At 39.5% G+C, this 13,984-nt stretch overlaps 1 protein-coding gene across 1 annotated transcript; it reads left to right on the top strand.

The window, feature by feature from the left end:
- Nucleotides 1-7,693: 7,693 nt before the first annotated feature.
- Nucleotides 7,694-9,533, top strand: LOC118773544 (transcription factor jun-D-like). Its single transcript, XM_036522527.1, has one exon. The coding sequence runs from the start codon at nucleotides 8,113-8,115 to the stop codon at nucleotides 9,007-9,009; it is 897 nt and encodes a 298-aa protein (XP_036378420.1). The 5' UTR covers nucleotides 7,694-8,112; the 3' UTR covers nucleotides 9,010-9,533.
- The last annotated feature ends 4,451 nt before the right edge of the window (nucleotides 9,534-13,984 follow it).

The following is a 13,984-nucleotide window of genomic DNA, read 5'->3' as shown; positions in this document are numbered from 1 at the left end:
TTACTCCCAGATATCAGTAAGTTGTGAATGTGTGCACCATGTCAGCAGAGAGAAACAGATTCTCTTGGGACTTGATAGAATAACAAGGCAAATCACATATCGTGTCGGCTGAACCCAACATCCAAAGGTATCACCAGTTCAAGTCTTGGCTGTGTCATAAACTGCCAACAATTAGGAGTGTGCAGCAGCAAAACATAATTGATAGTGAGAGACAAGCTGAGAATTCCCTATTAACTGAAGGTGATGAAGAGTGTACGTCAGAATGCCAACAGAGAAAAATGACCCAAGCCTGGAAAGGGAGGGCACAGACTGTGGTCGGAATGAGACAAATGATTACTTTTGAAGAACTGACAAAGGAAGGCAAAGAAGAATGTTCTTTGAGGTATTAGATGGATTTGCACATGCAGAACTGATCCTTTCAAGACCATTTTTGGACAGCAGTTGAATTACCCCAGATCAAAAGCAGAAGACACAGTCCTATACATTTTTAAATATTACTGTATGGATCATGATCAGATTCAGATGTTTGTGCTATAAGATAAGAGTACAGAGCCCTACCGAGATCTGTATTCATCTGAGATGTTAGTGGGTTAGTGGGTTAGTCTGTTCTTGAAGTTTGGTGAAGAATGGGGAGATGTACGACTGGCCACCTGGACAGCTGTGATAACTGGATGAACATGAGACACCTGTCTGTGAGAAGTCATTTGCACCTCTTGGACAATGATGAATATAGTAGACTAACAGTAAAGACAAAACTTCTTTTCTCTCTGGAAGTGACATACAAACATTAGAAGTTGTTTGAAATTTGGCCACAAGGTGGTACCATTGAGCTAAATGATACAAAAGGAACCCATATTACAAGCCTATTCAAATGGCTGCTGTGGTTCCACAGCTGAGATCGATACATTGCCTTAACCACCAAAGCCTGTTGTGTGCCAAACTTAGTGGCGAGTTAAAACAGACCATGGACTCTGTCGTGGCAGTTATTAACTGTATTTGTTGTACACCCTTTGAATGTGGAAATGATTTATGTGTCTTGATACAATGCCGTACTATGCACTCGTGTGTTGTTACAGTTGTATGCACTATAGTGAATGTGGTCTGTTAGTTAAAATAGTGAAATTCAAAATTTTAGTGATGTGATATGGCTCATCTGGACTGATTTCTGAACAGAGTGTATGTTGCCATTTGAATGTAGAAATAACTTGTCTATGTGTCTTGATACAATATGCACTCATATGTTGTTGTTTTCTATGCATTTACAAAATATAATGCACTCAAAAGTTGTTGTTGTTGCAGTTACACGCACTTACATGTGTGTTACTACAGTGCAAGTGTATTTTGTAACTGCTAATGTGATTTCTCAGATTTTGGCCATATTTCATATTCTGGCCTACTACATGTCGAATGACAAAGAAAGTGACCAGTAGCAGAGGTGCAGGTGCTGACAGACTCTGGAGCATTCACTTTGTAGCTCAGTGGTAAGTAAAAATGATGGTCCTCTTTGTATAAATAATAGGGATGTAGCGACTGGTTGACTAATCAGTCTTATTAATCAAATAAAAGTTCAGTTGTTTTAATTAATTAATTGATTAATTGCAATGTTAACATTTGATTCTCTTATAGTTGCAAACTACACAAGTTTTCATTGAGTTTCCTGTTTTAAGGACAGGTGTGTTTGGCAGTTGTGGGATAAGCATACCTGGAGCTGAATATGGACAGCAAATGAAGAAACCTGGCAAAGATAAGGTGGCAAAGGGTAGCACTAAAAAGAAAGGGAGACTACAGAGACATTAAAAACACCCCACTCACTTTCAGATCAGATGTTGTCATCTTTGTTTTGTGTAAATGGTGTGCCTACTATGACTAACCTGTGTTGGCAAGGAGATTGCAGTGAGATATGCACAGGTGCTGGTTGAAAGAATTTTGTGTACTGTCTGCAAGAGACATTATTTCCATCTTAAACTTGGTTCTGTGCTTGACAATTTAAAGATAGGCATGTTAGTGATTTCTTTAACAATATATAGGTATGATGATATTATTGAAGGGTTTTCTGTGAAGTAAAATGTTTTTTGTTTTGTTTTGGGTGAAAGCACACCTGGAGACTGACTGTGCGTCTGGAGCTGGGACTATTTACTTTAATCTGTTTTCTTTTATAAAAAGTTTAAAAAGTACTCGTTAGCACTGTAAAGCATAAAATTTAGCTTACGGTTGTTTTGTAATCATAAACCTTTTTCTCACATTTGATGATTTATTGTGCAAGAGATCTTTGGGGACCCTTCCTAAAACTTCATAAAGAGGACTGTCAAACTAACTAGCTTCTTTCGTCTAGCTTTGGAGATCTTTATTTCTGAGGAGCTTGATTTTAAAACTATGATGTTAAGGCCACCTCCTTGAATACTGAATGTTCGCTTACAGCCCTGAACCGGTCAGGGCCAAATCCTTGAGTGTAGCATTACTACATTGTACAGAACAGTATGTTCCAGTAGACTATGTACCACTTGGGTTGGGGGTGGGGGTGTTTCTGTGTTCCAGAGTTTATATTCTGGCTTCTAACCTCAGAGGAGAGAATGTTCACAACAAGGATCTGTGAGCAAATCACCTTTGTAAAGAAGCAGCATGCTTTGTGTGTTTGTATGTGCATGCATGTTTTAGCTGCAGACAAATGACACGTCATGAATGGACATTTTCAGGAAAAAGAAAATGCAAAATTGTTCATAGGTGTCTGACAACTTTGAATTAACCAGTGAGTGTTCTCATTAATCACCATAAAGGACCTGTTATCCATTCTGCATCACTGAAATCACATTTCACATGGATTTGTTCAGCTCTCTGCAGGAAAACAGAGGACTCTCTCTGCTGAAGAAATGTTGGCAGTCATGGAATGCCAAAACCTCACAGGAATGACAGAATTGTCCATAAAGAGCTGCATGGTGTGTGGAGATTCTGACTTGTGATGATGTTATTGTGTTGTTCTTTGTGACAGGCACTCCCATGGTATATCAGTGTGTCTGTGTGAGATGGATTATCAGACTGTGAAGTGAGTCACCCTATCAGCTGCCAGAGAACACAATAGACATCTGTGAGGATCCCAGCAACTGGGCAGACACATGGTTCCTTTTCACCCTGGTGGGCTCATACTCTTGGCCACTGTCCCTTCCCCTGACTTCATCCTCTGCATTAGAAGAGATGTACTGCTAGGAGGCACCATGGATCTTGTCACAAGCTGTAGCAAAAAGGGCTGTACCTTTGGAGTGCCAATCTAGCAGATGAGCTGTTAGATGTCTGTCAGAACCAGTTTCATTTACATTCATTTATTGATTGACACATCTTGACTTGACATCTTGCATTTTCATATTATGTGAGCACTTTTGGGAATGAGGTAGTTTATTTTTCTTGTTTCTTGTTGCTGTGTTAAATTTAGATGTCAATCATTTTCCCACCCTCCTCCAGTTTCCCCATTAGTCCTGATGTGAATAAAATTGTGCGTAAAAGGCATATATAATAGGTAGAATCCATTTTGTAATCCATTTAGTGTAAGGATAGAGAGACATAAATTGAAGGCAGGGGATGATGACATGTGCAGTAATCAGGTCTGTAATAGCTGCTTTTCTGATACGCTAAAAAAAAATACATGGGTATTGACTCCAGTGCTTTTATCTGCACCCACAACGACTCTCCTTTATCCTCCCACACAACCCCCCTCCTCAGCTCCCCACCCCCCACCAGCTGCGTCACACTCCATGTCAGTGTTGCCACAGCAACAGATGATGCCCATCCTATTCTGCGCTGCTGATGCTGGCAGCCTGCTTGCGTCATCACTTCCTCTGCTATTTTTAGAACTGAGCACCAATTTACCACCCTGCTGGGGTATTTACAGAGACAGCACAACATATCTGTAGCCTATAGAATGTTCATTTCCCCATCACTGGTCACAATACTATTTTTTAAATGTTTGATTTTAATTTGCCCTCATCATGCTCCATATGATATCTCTACCTCTCTGACTTCCCTGTATGTGAGGTTAAGAAGCATTACGTCCTTCCCTTTTCATTAGCAGCAGCACTGAAAACCCCAGCTGTGTCCTCTTCATCACCTTGACAAATACCGCTGGCTGTTATCTCTGCCTGTTTTCATCACCTCTGACAAGGTCTTTACATGATTGATGAAATCATAAAGACAAACAAAGATAATTCAAATTGTTTTGAGTCGTAATTTGATATTGCTTGTGCTGGGGTAAGGCTGTCTGACTGATATTTAGATGCCTTTAAAATTCAGTATTGAATTTGTGCCTCTCCCTGTTTCATTGGTCAGTCTGGAGGGGTATAGCCTCAAGGACTCTGAATATAGCTGAATCATTATTGAAAGGTATGTATGTGACCAGTGGCATTTTTTCTCTGGTGATTTGTTCATTGTGGTTCATATTATTTGTATATATTGCATCTATTTAAATGGATGAGTGTGATCCTGAAAGCCTTTAGGAAGAGGCAGCAGCTGGAGGGTTTACAGAAGGTGGACAATGTATTTAGAAAGTCCTTGGTACAGACGTGGGAGGTTCTTGGATGCAAAGCTTATAAACTACAAGCCAGAGAAAGCTTTAAACACCTGTTGGTTTTTCCACATGCTGCACTTCACAGGAAGGAATTTGGAACTTATGCAAAATGAGTCTCTGACACAAAGAAAACCCACAAAACAGGTAGAAGAGGAAGAAAGGAGGTTGAGTGGGCTATGTGGCTTTGAAAATGTGCGTCAGAGAGATGAATATGTGGGGAAAACTCTCTGGCCTCTCAAGTCAAACTCTGGCCTCCTCTACCCATGGCAGGGATTCCCCTCACCACTACATCCAGAAACTCACCTATTCCTAGAAACTGCATCATGGGTCCCAAAGAACATGCCTCACAAACATAGAGTTGGGTACTGTTAACATATTAACTGTCTTAGCAATTCACAGACATTTGAAATGAAAAAGCATGCATAAGAAAATAGAGACCAGCATCAGGGAACTTATTATGCTTTCATATAGCATCTACCAAATCAAACAGAAAACTAGATCCTCTTGTTTACTTTCTGCCAAAATGTGTTTCCTTAACAAATCGGCCCAGAAACTCACTTCCTTGTTAACAATTCCATGACAAATAAACAAGCAACAAAAGTATGCTTGTCCAACATAGCTCCAGATGTTTCTCTTTCCCTTCTGAGGTGACCCGATTATATGAAGCATTTCGTATTTAATTACACACTGTGTAATTGAATCCTCCCATTTTAAGGTAGAGAGAAGTGAACTGATTTCTTGAGTCCTTATCTTTGCATCTCAAGAGGGCCACCGGTGCTCAGGAATACCAAAGTGCAACATGCGTAAAAACGGATCAATGATGTAAATGATATGGTTAACATCCGATATGTCTACTATTGATGATGACTGCGCTCAAAGTCAACGGTCCCTCTGGTTGTCACTTGTCGTCCCTGTCGCAATGACAGTTCGTCCCTCACTGCCCTACCTGTCCGCATACATGGTGGTGCATGGCTTGTAACGACGGTGAATGAATTCCATTTATGCGTCTCCTTTCAGCATACGGGCAACTATGCATGAGAAATTCCAAAATCTTCCCTTTACGCATTGTAACATGAAAAATGTTTTATTCGTGTTTGATGTATTCGGTGAGGAGCATTTTCTTTACGAACTACGAACTCCAGAATTGGAATTTATCGTGTAATTTGTATGTATCGTGTATTTTTCCCACAGTTGAACATTAAAATACATTTATAGAGCAAATGGCAAGTGTATAGGCCTAGTTTATGAATACCTAGTATTATAAGGTTTATGGTTTAAGGAGGAAAAACGGACAAGGAATTATCCAGGTTTCCATGGCATGAACAAAACATACACGTCTATTTGCTGTGTTACGAATTCATTCATGCTCCTCTCACAAATATCGCCTTATCACCCCCTCCCCATTCACTCTCAACTTCCTCCGCTAAAACCCACAAGAATCCGCCTGCTGTTCTGACATCACACACAGACGCGGTCCGCCCACGCAACGCCTCGCAGAAATGGTCCTATCTGTGACGCACACTCCCGCGCGCAACCCTTTCTGCGCCGCAGTGCCGCTCGTTCCACAAGGAGAGCGCGCTGTTGCCAGGGTTTGTTTCACTGATCTACGTATCAGCTGCTATGGATATCTGGCCACTTACTGGTTAGGCAGGACAATGTAGATCGTCATATAACAAAGCAACAATATTTTTGAAATGTAACAGATTCTACAAAGCAAGCAGAACGGGCTGCTGAAATGGCTTAAACATTAAAGTGATAGTATGGTTTAAAGGGTCCTCCTTACAAGCATTGCTCTGTAACTGTTATATTTTGCGGTTTTAGGTAGGAGGTTTTTATTTCAGTTATATATAATATGCTATGAAAATCGTTTCGATGATCTGTCACTGCATTGAACAGGCGATCATGATGGCATACTGAATACAATTAAAGAGCAAATGATAAAACGTATTTATCCGTCCTGTTTCTCTTTCTTTGTATTAACATACATTAGGCATTATGTAGTTAAATATTAAGTCACCTATGTGTCCAATAGAAAATGCACTTTGAAATAAGAATTGATTGTTTTACTGTCACTGGCTTACAATAGACACTGACTTACTGTGGAGGTGGATTTCACATAAAAAAGTAATCGTTATTACCCAACTGCAATGAGTATGGAGGAGTTAGTGCTTAGTTTATTTTAACATATCACTTGACTAAGAGGTTACTCTCTATCTCCAGCACAACAGAGGGACATCTCTAGCCTTAGAATGCCCTGACATAAATGAAGCCACAGTGAAAAAATCAGGGATTTTAGTTGGATATCACTGGGTCTTGTGCTGATTCCTTGCAGTCTGCATACTCTATATGCATCTCTCCCCTAAACTGAATGCCCTGTCACCATGCCCTGTTTGGTTGCTGATCCCTGCAAGAATATTGTGAGAGAAAAATATTAAATTATGCAATAACTGAACACTAAACCAACACCTCCTTGACATCTGCTTCTTGCAAGCAACGTTCTTTCACATTCCTTCATTTACGTGTTGCTGTGAAAAAAATGCAAAGCATATTTCTTGGGTACAAGACCAAGACTCATAAGACCAAGTTTCTTGCACACAACATAGTTTAAATAAATAGAACTAGCTCATAAAAAACAACGCCCAGCAACGCATGTAATTGTTTTATGTAATGGTGGTTCTCTCGCCATATGGCTAATGAAAGATTCTCACGGTGGCACATAAATGTCTTCCTGTCATTCCTATTCTAGAGCAAGCTTACTGCGTGAACCTGGAAAAGGGAAAGATAACTTGGAGGGCACTCCCTTTTGTATGCTTTTAAATAAGTCTGACGTTGGATATGCTGAAATGAAAGCACATTATACAAACACCACGTGTCCACATATCCTTCCTTTCCCTTGTCGGTCTGCTTCTCCCTGCTTTCTCTTCACAACCCTTCCGCGCCCCCAGAACGACCCTCGATTTGATTTTACATATACCCACAATGCACTGTTCTGTTTGCAGTTTACCCGCCTTCTCCATGGCAATAGGAGCTAGTACGTCCCCTTATTCAAATAAAACAGGAAGAAAACGTCATTTCTGTCCAATCTGAAAGCTCTGAAATGACATAATGGAATTCGCAAGGCTAGAAAAAGCGGTGAGTGCGCTACCATGCTAACAGTGTCAACCAGAAGGCACGGGGCGTGAGAAAATACAACAGACTGGCCATTTCCAGTGCCAGCTACAATCAAGAATTGGCATTTAAATGGAAGCAGCCAGTTAGTCATTGGCGTCTTTTCACGAAAGGCTACATAAGAGACTGATTACGGAAAACGGAATAGGAGACACGCTTGGACTTTTTTAACCAAAGAGCTAGCAGGCGATTAACCATACAAGTTGTAGCTACTTAAACGAGGAAGTTGGTTACCTTGTTGACTTTGTTTGCTAGTCTCTTAGCTAGTTAGCTTGCTACCACGCCATATAAACAGAATTCACGGACAGTTCTGTTCTCTGTTAAGTGCTGAACACCGGTGTCATCACTGAGCGGCGACCTCTGTTTTCCCCTTCGTGTGCGAGGGGATTAGAATGGAAACACCCTTCTATCATGATGATGTGTTGAATACTATTGGCGGAATCACGAGCGTTTACTCTTACGACAACATGATGAAGAAGGATATGAGTTTAAACCTGAATGACGCGAGCTCCAGCCTGAAGCCGCATCTTAGAGACGCCGAGGGCATCCTCAACTCTCCGGACCTCGGGCTACTGAAGCTGGCTTCACCTGAACTGGAGCGGCTGATTATCCAGACCAATGGCATGGTCACAACTACACCAACCTCTCAGTTCCTTTTCCAGAAGTCTTTGAGTGACGAGCAGGAGTTCGCCGAAGGTTTCGTCAAGGCTCTGGAAGATCTCCACAAACAGAATCAGCTCAACGGTGGAGCGTGTGTGCAGACGAGCAGCCTGGATCTGACTACCAACGCTGCTCCCGTCACTGTGCACCCAGATCTACCCGTATACACAAACCTGAACAGCTACGGCAGCGGCCCATTGGGGACCACAGTCAATTACTCCACGGACACTGTCCCCTTTCCGCCACCTCCCTCCCATCATTTGGGGGGCACGCAGCAGGAGACGCACTCGCGGCTGCAATCCTTAAAGGATGAACCGCAAACTGTTCCTGACGTACAGAGCTTCGGAGACAGCCCGCCACTGTCTCCCATCAACATTGATACGCAAGAACGTATTAAGGCGGAGAGGAAAAAGCTGCGGAACAGAATTGCCGCATCCAAATGCCGAAAGAGGAAACTGGAGAGAATTTCCAGGCTGGAAGACAAAGTCAAAACCCTGAAGACGCAAAATACTGACCTGGCTTCCACGGCGAGTCTGCTGAGAGAGCAGGTAGCCCAGCTGAAACAGAAGGTCATGAATCATGTGAACAGCGGGTGCCAGTTACTACCGCATCAAGTCCAAGCCTATTAGGAGGAGGTGACTTTCCGTACATACGCTCAGAGACAGTTTACTTATTGATTATTCGAAGGACTTGGAAATTGAAGACACTACCAAGTGACACAGTCGTGTACATATTAGTGAGACGTGTCTACAGATTCTTTTATACATGTGAACAAGACTTCGTTACAACGTGAAAGAAGACTGAAGCATCGTTTTGTACACTGTTGAATATCAGCCTTATTGAAGAACTGAACTAATTAGAAAAAATGCATGTTTGAGACAAACTCGATGAATGCTACTAAATCGCAGGGTGTCATTGAGCGCATGCCCTTAATGTTTATTACGCCTTAAATGTTTACAAGCTGTTATGACCAGATGAAAAATGTATATTTTATATAAAATGACCTGCAGTGTCTTATTTCAAATGTGAAGCCGTTATATGTTTGTCATAAGCTTTTTTGTTTTGTTTATTTATGTTGCACTGTGTTGTCTTTTCATATTCCAGATATATATTTTTACTTGGATATTGTGTCCAAAAAGTGTTATCTAATAAATTTTGCTAAACAGTTTCAGCTGTTTATTTATTTAAGAATTAAAGGCGTAACTTCTGATAGGCATGTTGTGGTAACCTGGATATGCTGCTGTGTTTATTCAGTCTGTTTCACTACCAGTAATTTAGTTGCATCTTCTGTTCACTGCATGGTTTAATCTCGGGTGTTTGTTAGTCATTTTTGTAGATGTGGAAGATCTCAACTCAAAATGGACATTTATTATTTAAATATTTTTTAAAATACAGCATTTGTGTGAAACAGATGGTTACAATTGATCTGGCTTACTGGGTAGTATCAATGACATGCTTCACTAATTGAAAACGGTCTTAGCTCTTTGGTGCCTCTCTTGGGTCTATGAAGAGAGGGAGGGAAATGCTGTGCAGTCAAACCCCCGCATGTGTTCAATTCACATAAATTGTTTCCATCCATTCTGGGGAACTTGTATGTTCAGACAATACATTGTAGAGTGTGAAGATGGTACACAATGAGGGGTTGCAATGGCATTTTGCAAAGCTGGTAAAAGATTTTAACAAAATGTTAATGGTAAAACGCACCTAAAGTTATAACGTCTTTGCCCACACGTGAACCACTGAGGGAAAAACACTAGGCAGAATGTATTGCTGGGTGGGTAATTAAATACGACTAAGCTATCTGAACATTGCAGTTCTAATTTGATGTGTTTCTACTGACAAATACATTATTTATTTTTGATCAAATAACCTGCCTTTGTTGTATTTTGAAAACCTGAGTATAATAAATGGTACAAAATAATGTAAGGAGTAATGCAAATTACAAATTGCAGGTATGGGGATTGGTATAATAAATTACAAATAACAAAATGGTTCTTTTTTCCTAGTTAAATAATGATTAAATAGATAAGTACCCTAAAATATTAGTCAGGCCAATCACAAAACCATTCACAGAGAATCAGCCTCAGAGACTTAGACCAAGTGTACAAGTTTTAGAGCACATCCAGAGGTGAGGCTTTAGAAGGTAATGAGTGATTGCTATTGTAATAGTGATGGCCTGCTTATTCCACCACTGAGCAGTGCACAGAAGGCAATTTGTAGGTAGGTAGCAGCTGCAAGGGTACAGAGCAAGGCTGCTGATTACATGTCAGGTATACTTTTGTAGAGATGTGATGATAAGAGTCACTGTTAATATTAAGATGGTGTAGTGAGCCCTCTAGTGGTTCAACTTAATGCAATTTTGTTTTCAGTTGCGGAAAAAATGGTAAATCTCAGGGCATCAGGATTTGGACTGAATATGTATGGTGCTATAGGGGTGCCAGTTATGTACAAAGCACTGTTATTTAATGGACACCAAAATCAAGTAAAAACCTATAATATACTGATGTTTCAATATGGCCCTGTGGTCATGGGGTAATGGTCTCAAAGGTTTAATATCTTAAATCGAACAGTTTTTTTTCCGAGCTAATACAAAAACCTTTTTCAAGCACTTGATTGTACTAAATTTTAAACCTTCTTAAAATTGTATTTGCCTTATGTACAGTAATTGTCCTCTGTAAACTCAAATGGATTGGGTTAATTGCACTTGTGTCTCAATACAGCAGTTTTAAATGCACCTAGGTTGTTCTGTAACATGAATTTAATTATAGATTTTGATCCAATGATCTAAAAATGTAATCAATATGTTTGAAGTCAATTGATGTTTCTTAAAAAAATGATCAAGGTTTCTGAAAACTTTTCCTTTCAAAGATTTTTGTCCATATGTTTGATACTCAGCATTCAACAACATTAGATTTGTTGCTGGAGAAAAAAGGCGTAGTACATGGCAGTCTGTGTGGTGCCAGGGGGTGTTGTAAGGTCTAATTATCTAGCATTGTTTTAATGTTTTAATGTAAATTAATTTAATTAATGCTTAAAATATCTACACTTCATTATATTGGTAATGCAAACCAAAAGACATTGGATAATTTGACCTGTTTACATTGTATAATCACTGATGATTTAAATATTGTCTTATCTTATTGACTTATATACAAGACCACATGAGTAAAAGTACAGATTCTTAGGAAAAACATATATTAAAATTTGGGCTAATTTCCACTTCTGGAAAGGTTGAATGGTTGCACTTTAGTGTATAGTACCAAGTAGAGTACCAACTGAGTTACAAACAATACTATGGGCAAGAATTACTAAGAAAGGAAAACATTGTTTAGAAGAGGTGATTCACTGTATGAAGAGTCAAGATGGTTCTAAGACTGAATGGGGAATGCCACATTTACCTTTTATTAAACTGTTGTTAAAATGTGATGTAGGAAGGTTGTAATCGTTATCAGATATGTCCAGCACAACACAGTCTGTATCCACTCATAGCTTACCTTCATCAAAGTGTTATAGAGGTATTGGTTCTAAATGTTTGTGACCCAGTGGTGAAATTCCTGCATGTGGATTCACGCATAATGCATAGAATCTATGACACAAAAGTATATCTACACAATGAGTGGTACAGTGAGATGTGCAGAATTCTGCACTGATTCAGTAGGTGCAACAATGAGGAGAAATTGCTTCTGTGAATTTGGCAAAGAAATGAGGGATCTGGATGTAACATCCTAACATTTGGGACCTGTCAGAAAAACAGGAGAAACACAAACGTCTGTTGAGTGACAGTATATGCAGACACTGGGTAAAGGGATTAATGGTCAACCTGGTGATCCAGTGACAATGAAGGGGATTGCAAACAATACCGTCAAGTACAGTGTCAACAATTCAAAGCAAGTGTAAAAACTTTATTTATTTTGTTGTGTAAAAAAAAAATGGCACAACAAAAGGCGGGCAAAGTACTTTGACTCTCGCAATGTAGATGCAACATTATAAAAAAAGTGTTTGAGGTGTTGACTGACTGGCCATTATGAAAGTCAGGGAAACAGGAGAAAACTAAGAATCTGTTCATTATGTAAAAGGAGCACAAATAAAGAAGTGGGGAGCCATACCATGCAATGTGGCATGGCAGATGGTTTTAGATGTGCTCTGATCCAAGCATCAGGAGCCTAGGCTAAAAATAAAGGTGTAGGAGACCGGAGGGGTGGGGGGCAGCAAGGGATCGCCGTTGGATCCGTTTAAATAGGATTAGCTCTCAAAGCTGAGTGGGTAAGACATGGTGGAGCCAAGGAAAGCCACAGCTATGTTTAGACAGTAATGGCAGTGAGGAGCGTCTGTGTTTGGAATGGGGTGGTATTGGGAGTGTGCTAGCTGCTGTAGGAAGGCTACCTCTGTGAGGAATTCTGATTCACTGCAGTACCATATACATCCAGCAAACTCAGTTTGTCTGCCAGATTTATGGATGTGCATAGTATAGTGAAAAAAAAAAAAAAATATATATATATATAATATATATATATATATATATATAAATACACGGACACAATGGAAGTCACAGTCAGTCAGCCCAATATTATAATGCAATTGACTGTAATCTATCCATCTATCCATTGCAGTTCTCACATGCTACAGTTTCATTCAACATTAAATTAGGAAACTGGAGCCTCTTAACTGCACAAACTTTTTATTTTTGTCATTTTATTGATTTTCCACAACATGTACAGCAGATTCGGAAATGCTCACAATCTAACATTTTGACACCATTTTTTCTCTTATTGTCATTGTGTAAACTACTGCATAATAAGTTGATGCATTTATTGTTTATCCCTAAGTGTATACCATAAGCCCACAAAAGAAAAACAAAGTAAAAACCAATGTAAACCAAGAAACAATATCGCAGTACAGTAACAAATGGATGCACGAGAAAAAAGACGAAATTTCATTATAAAATGAATTCTGAAACAAGCAACACTTAAAACAATCTGGGGCTTTTTTCACTGTAACATGTTCCCAACACTAGGAACAAAAATATTAAATTCATTTCAAGAGGTTTTAAAACAAAAGCTGGAAACAATGATTTTCAAAAATGTTTTAGATATTTACAGGCAGTGCCTCCACTGCCTGGCTTTCAAGGTTTTCTTCCAGTGGGTCTGACCCCGAAGTCCAAATAAACTTCCATTGCCTTCTACTGTCAACCAACCACTACACATTTCACTCCATCACTCAAAATGCAAATGACTCTTGGGAAAATTCAGTAAGGACTTCCTCATTCATTGTTCACTTCACCTCTTTCAGTGATCTAACACCCACTCAGATATGTAGCCATTAGAAATAGACCATGCTGTGTTAAGCAGTCTCTCGTCAACGTTTTCCAGATTCTAAAACATAATGTGACTTGGCTGAAAACAGACCCTTTCTTTTGGTTTTCCTTAAATTTCATCCCAAAAAAAGAGAAAATTTCCATAAAACCCATATAGATTTTTGCAGCTAATGTCAAAAACCTCTTTTACTTTTTAAATGATTCAATTTTTTCATATATTGCTTTGTAATAAAGTGACACAATCATTCACAAGCAAATCTAAAATGAATGCAGAGAAAATAAGTATTTTT

This window comes from Megalops cyprinoides, chromosome 2, assembly GCF_013368585.1.
Source record: "Megalops cyprinoides isolate fMegCyp1 chromosome 2, fMegCyp1.pri, whole genome shotgun sequence".
Classification (NCBI taxonomy): domain Eukaryota; kingdom Metazoa; phylum Chordata; class Actinopteri; order Elopiformes; family Megalopidae; genus Megalops; species Megalops cyprinoides.
Note: the sequence above shows the minus strand (reverse complement) of the source record. Positions and strands in the feature narration are given on the sequence as shown.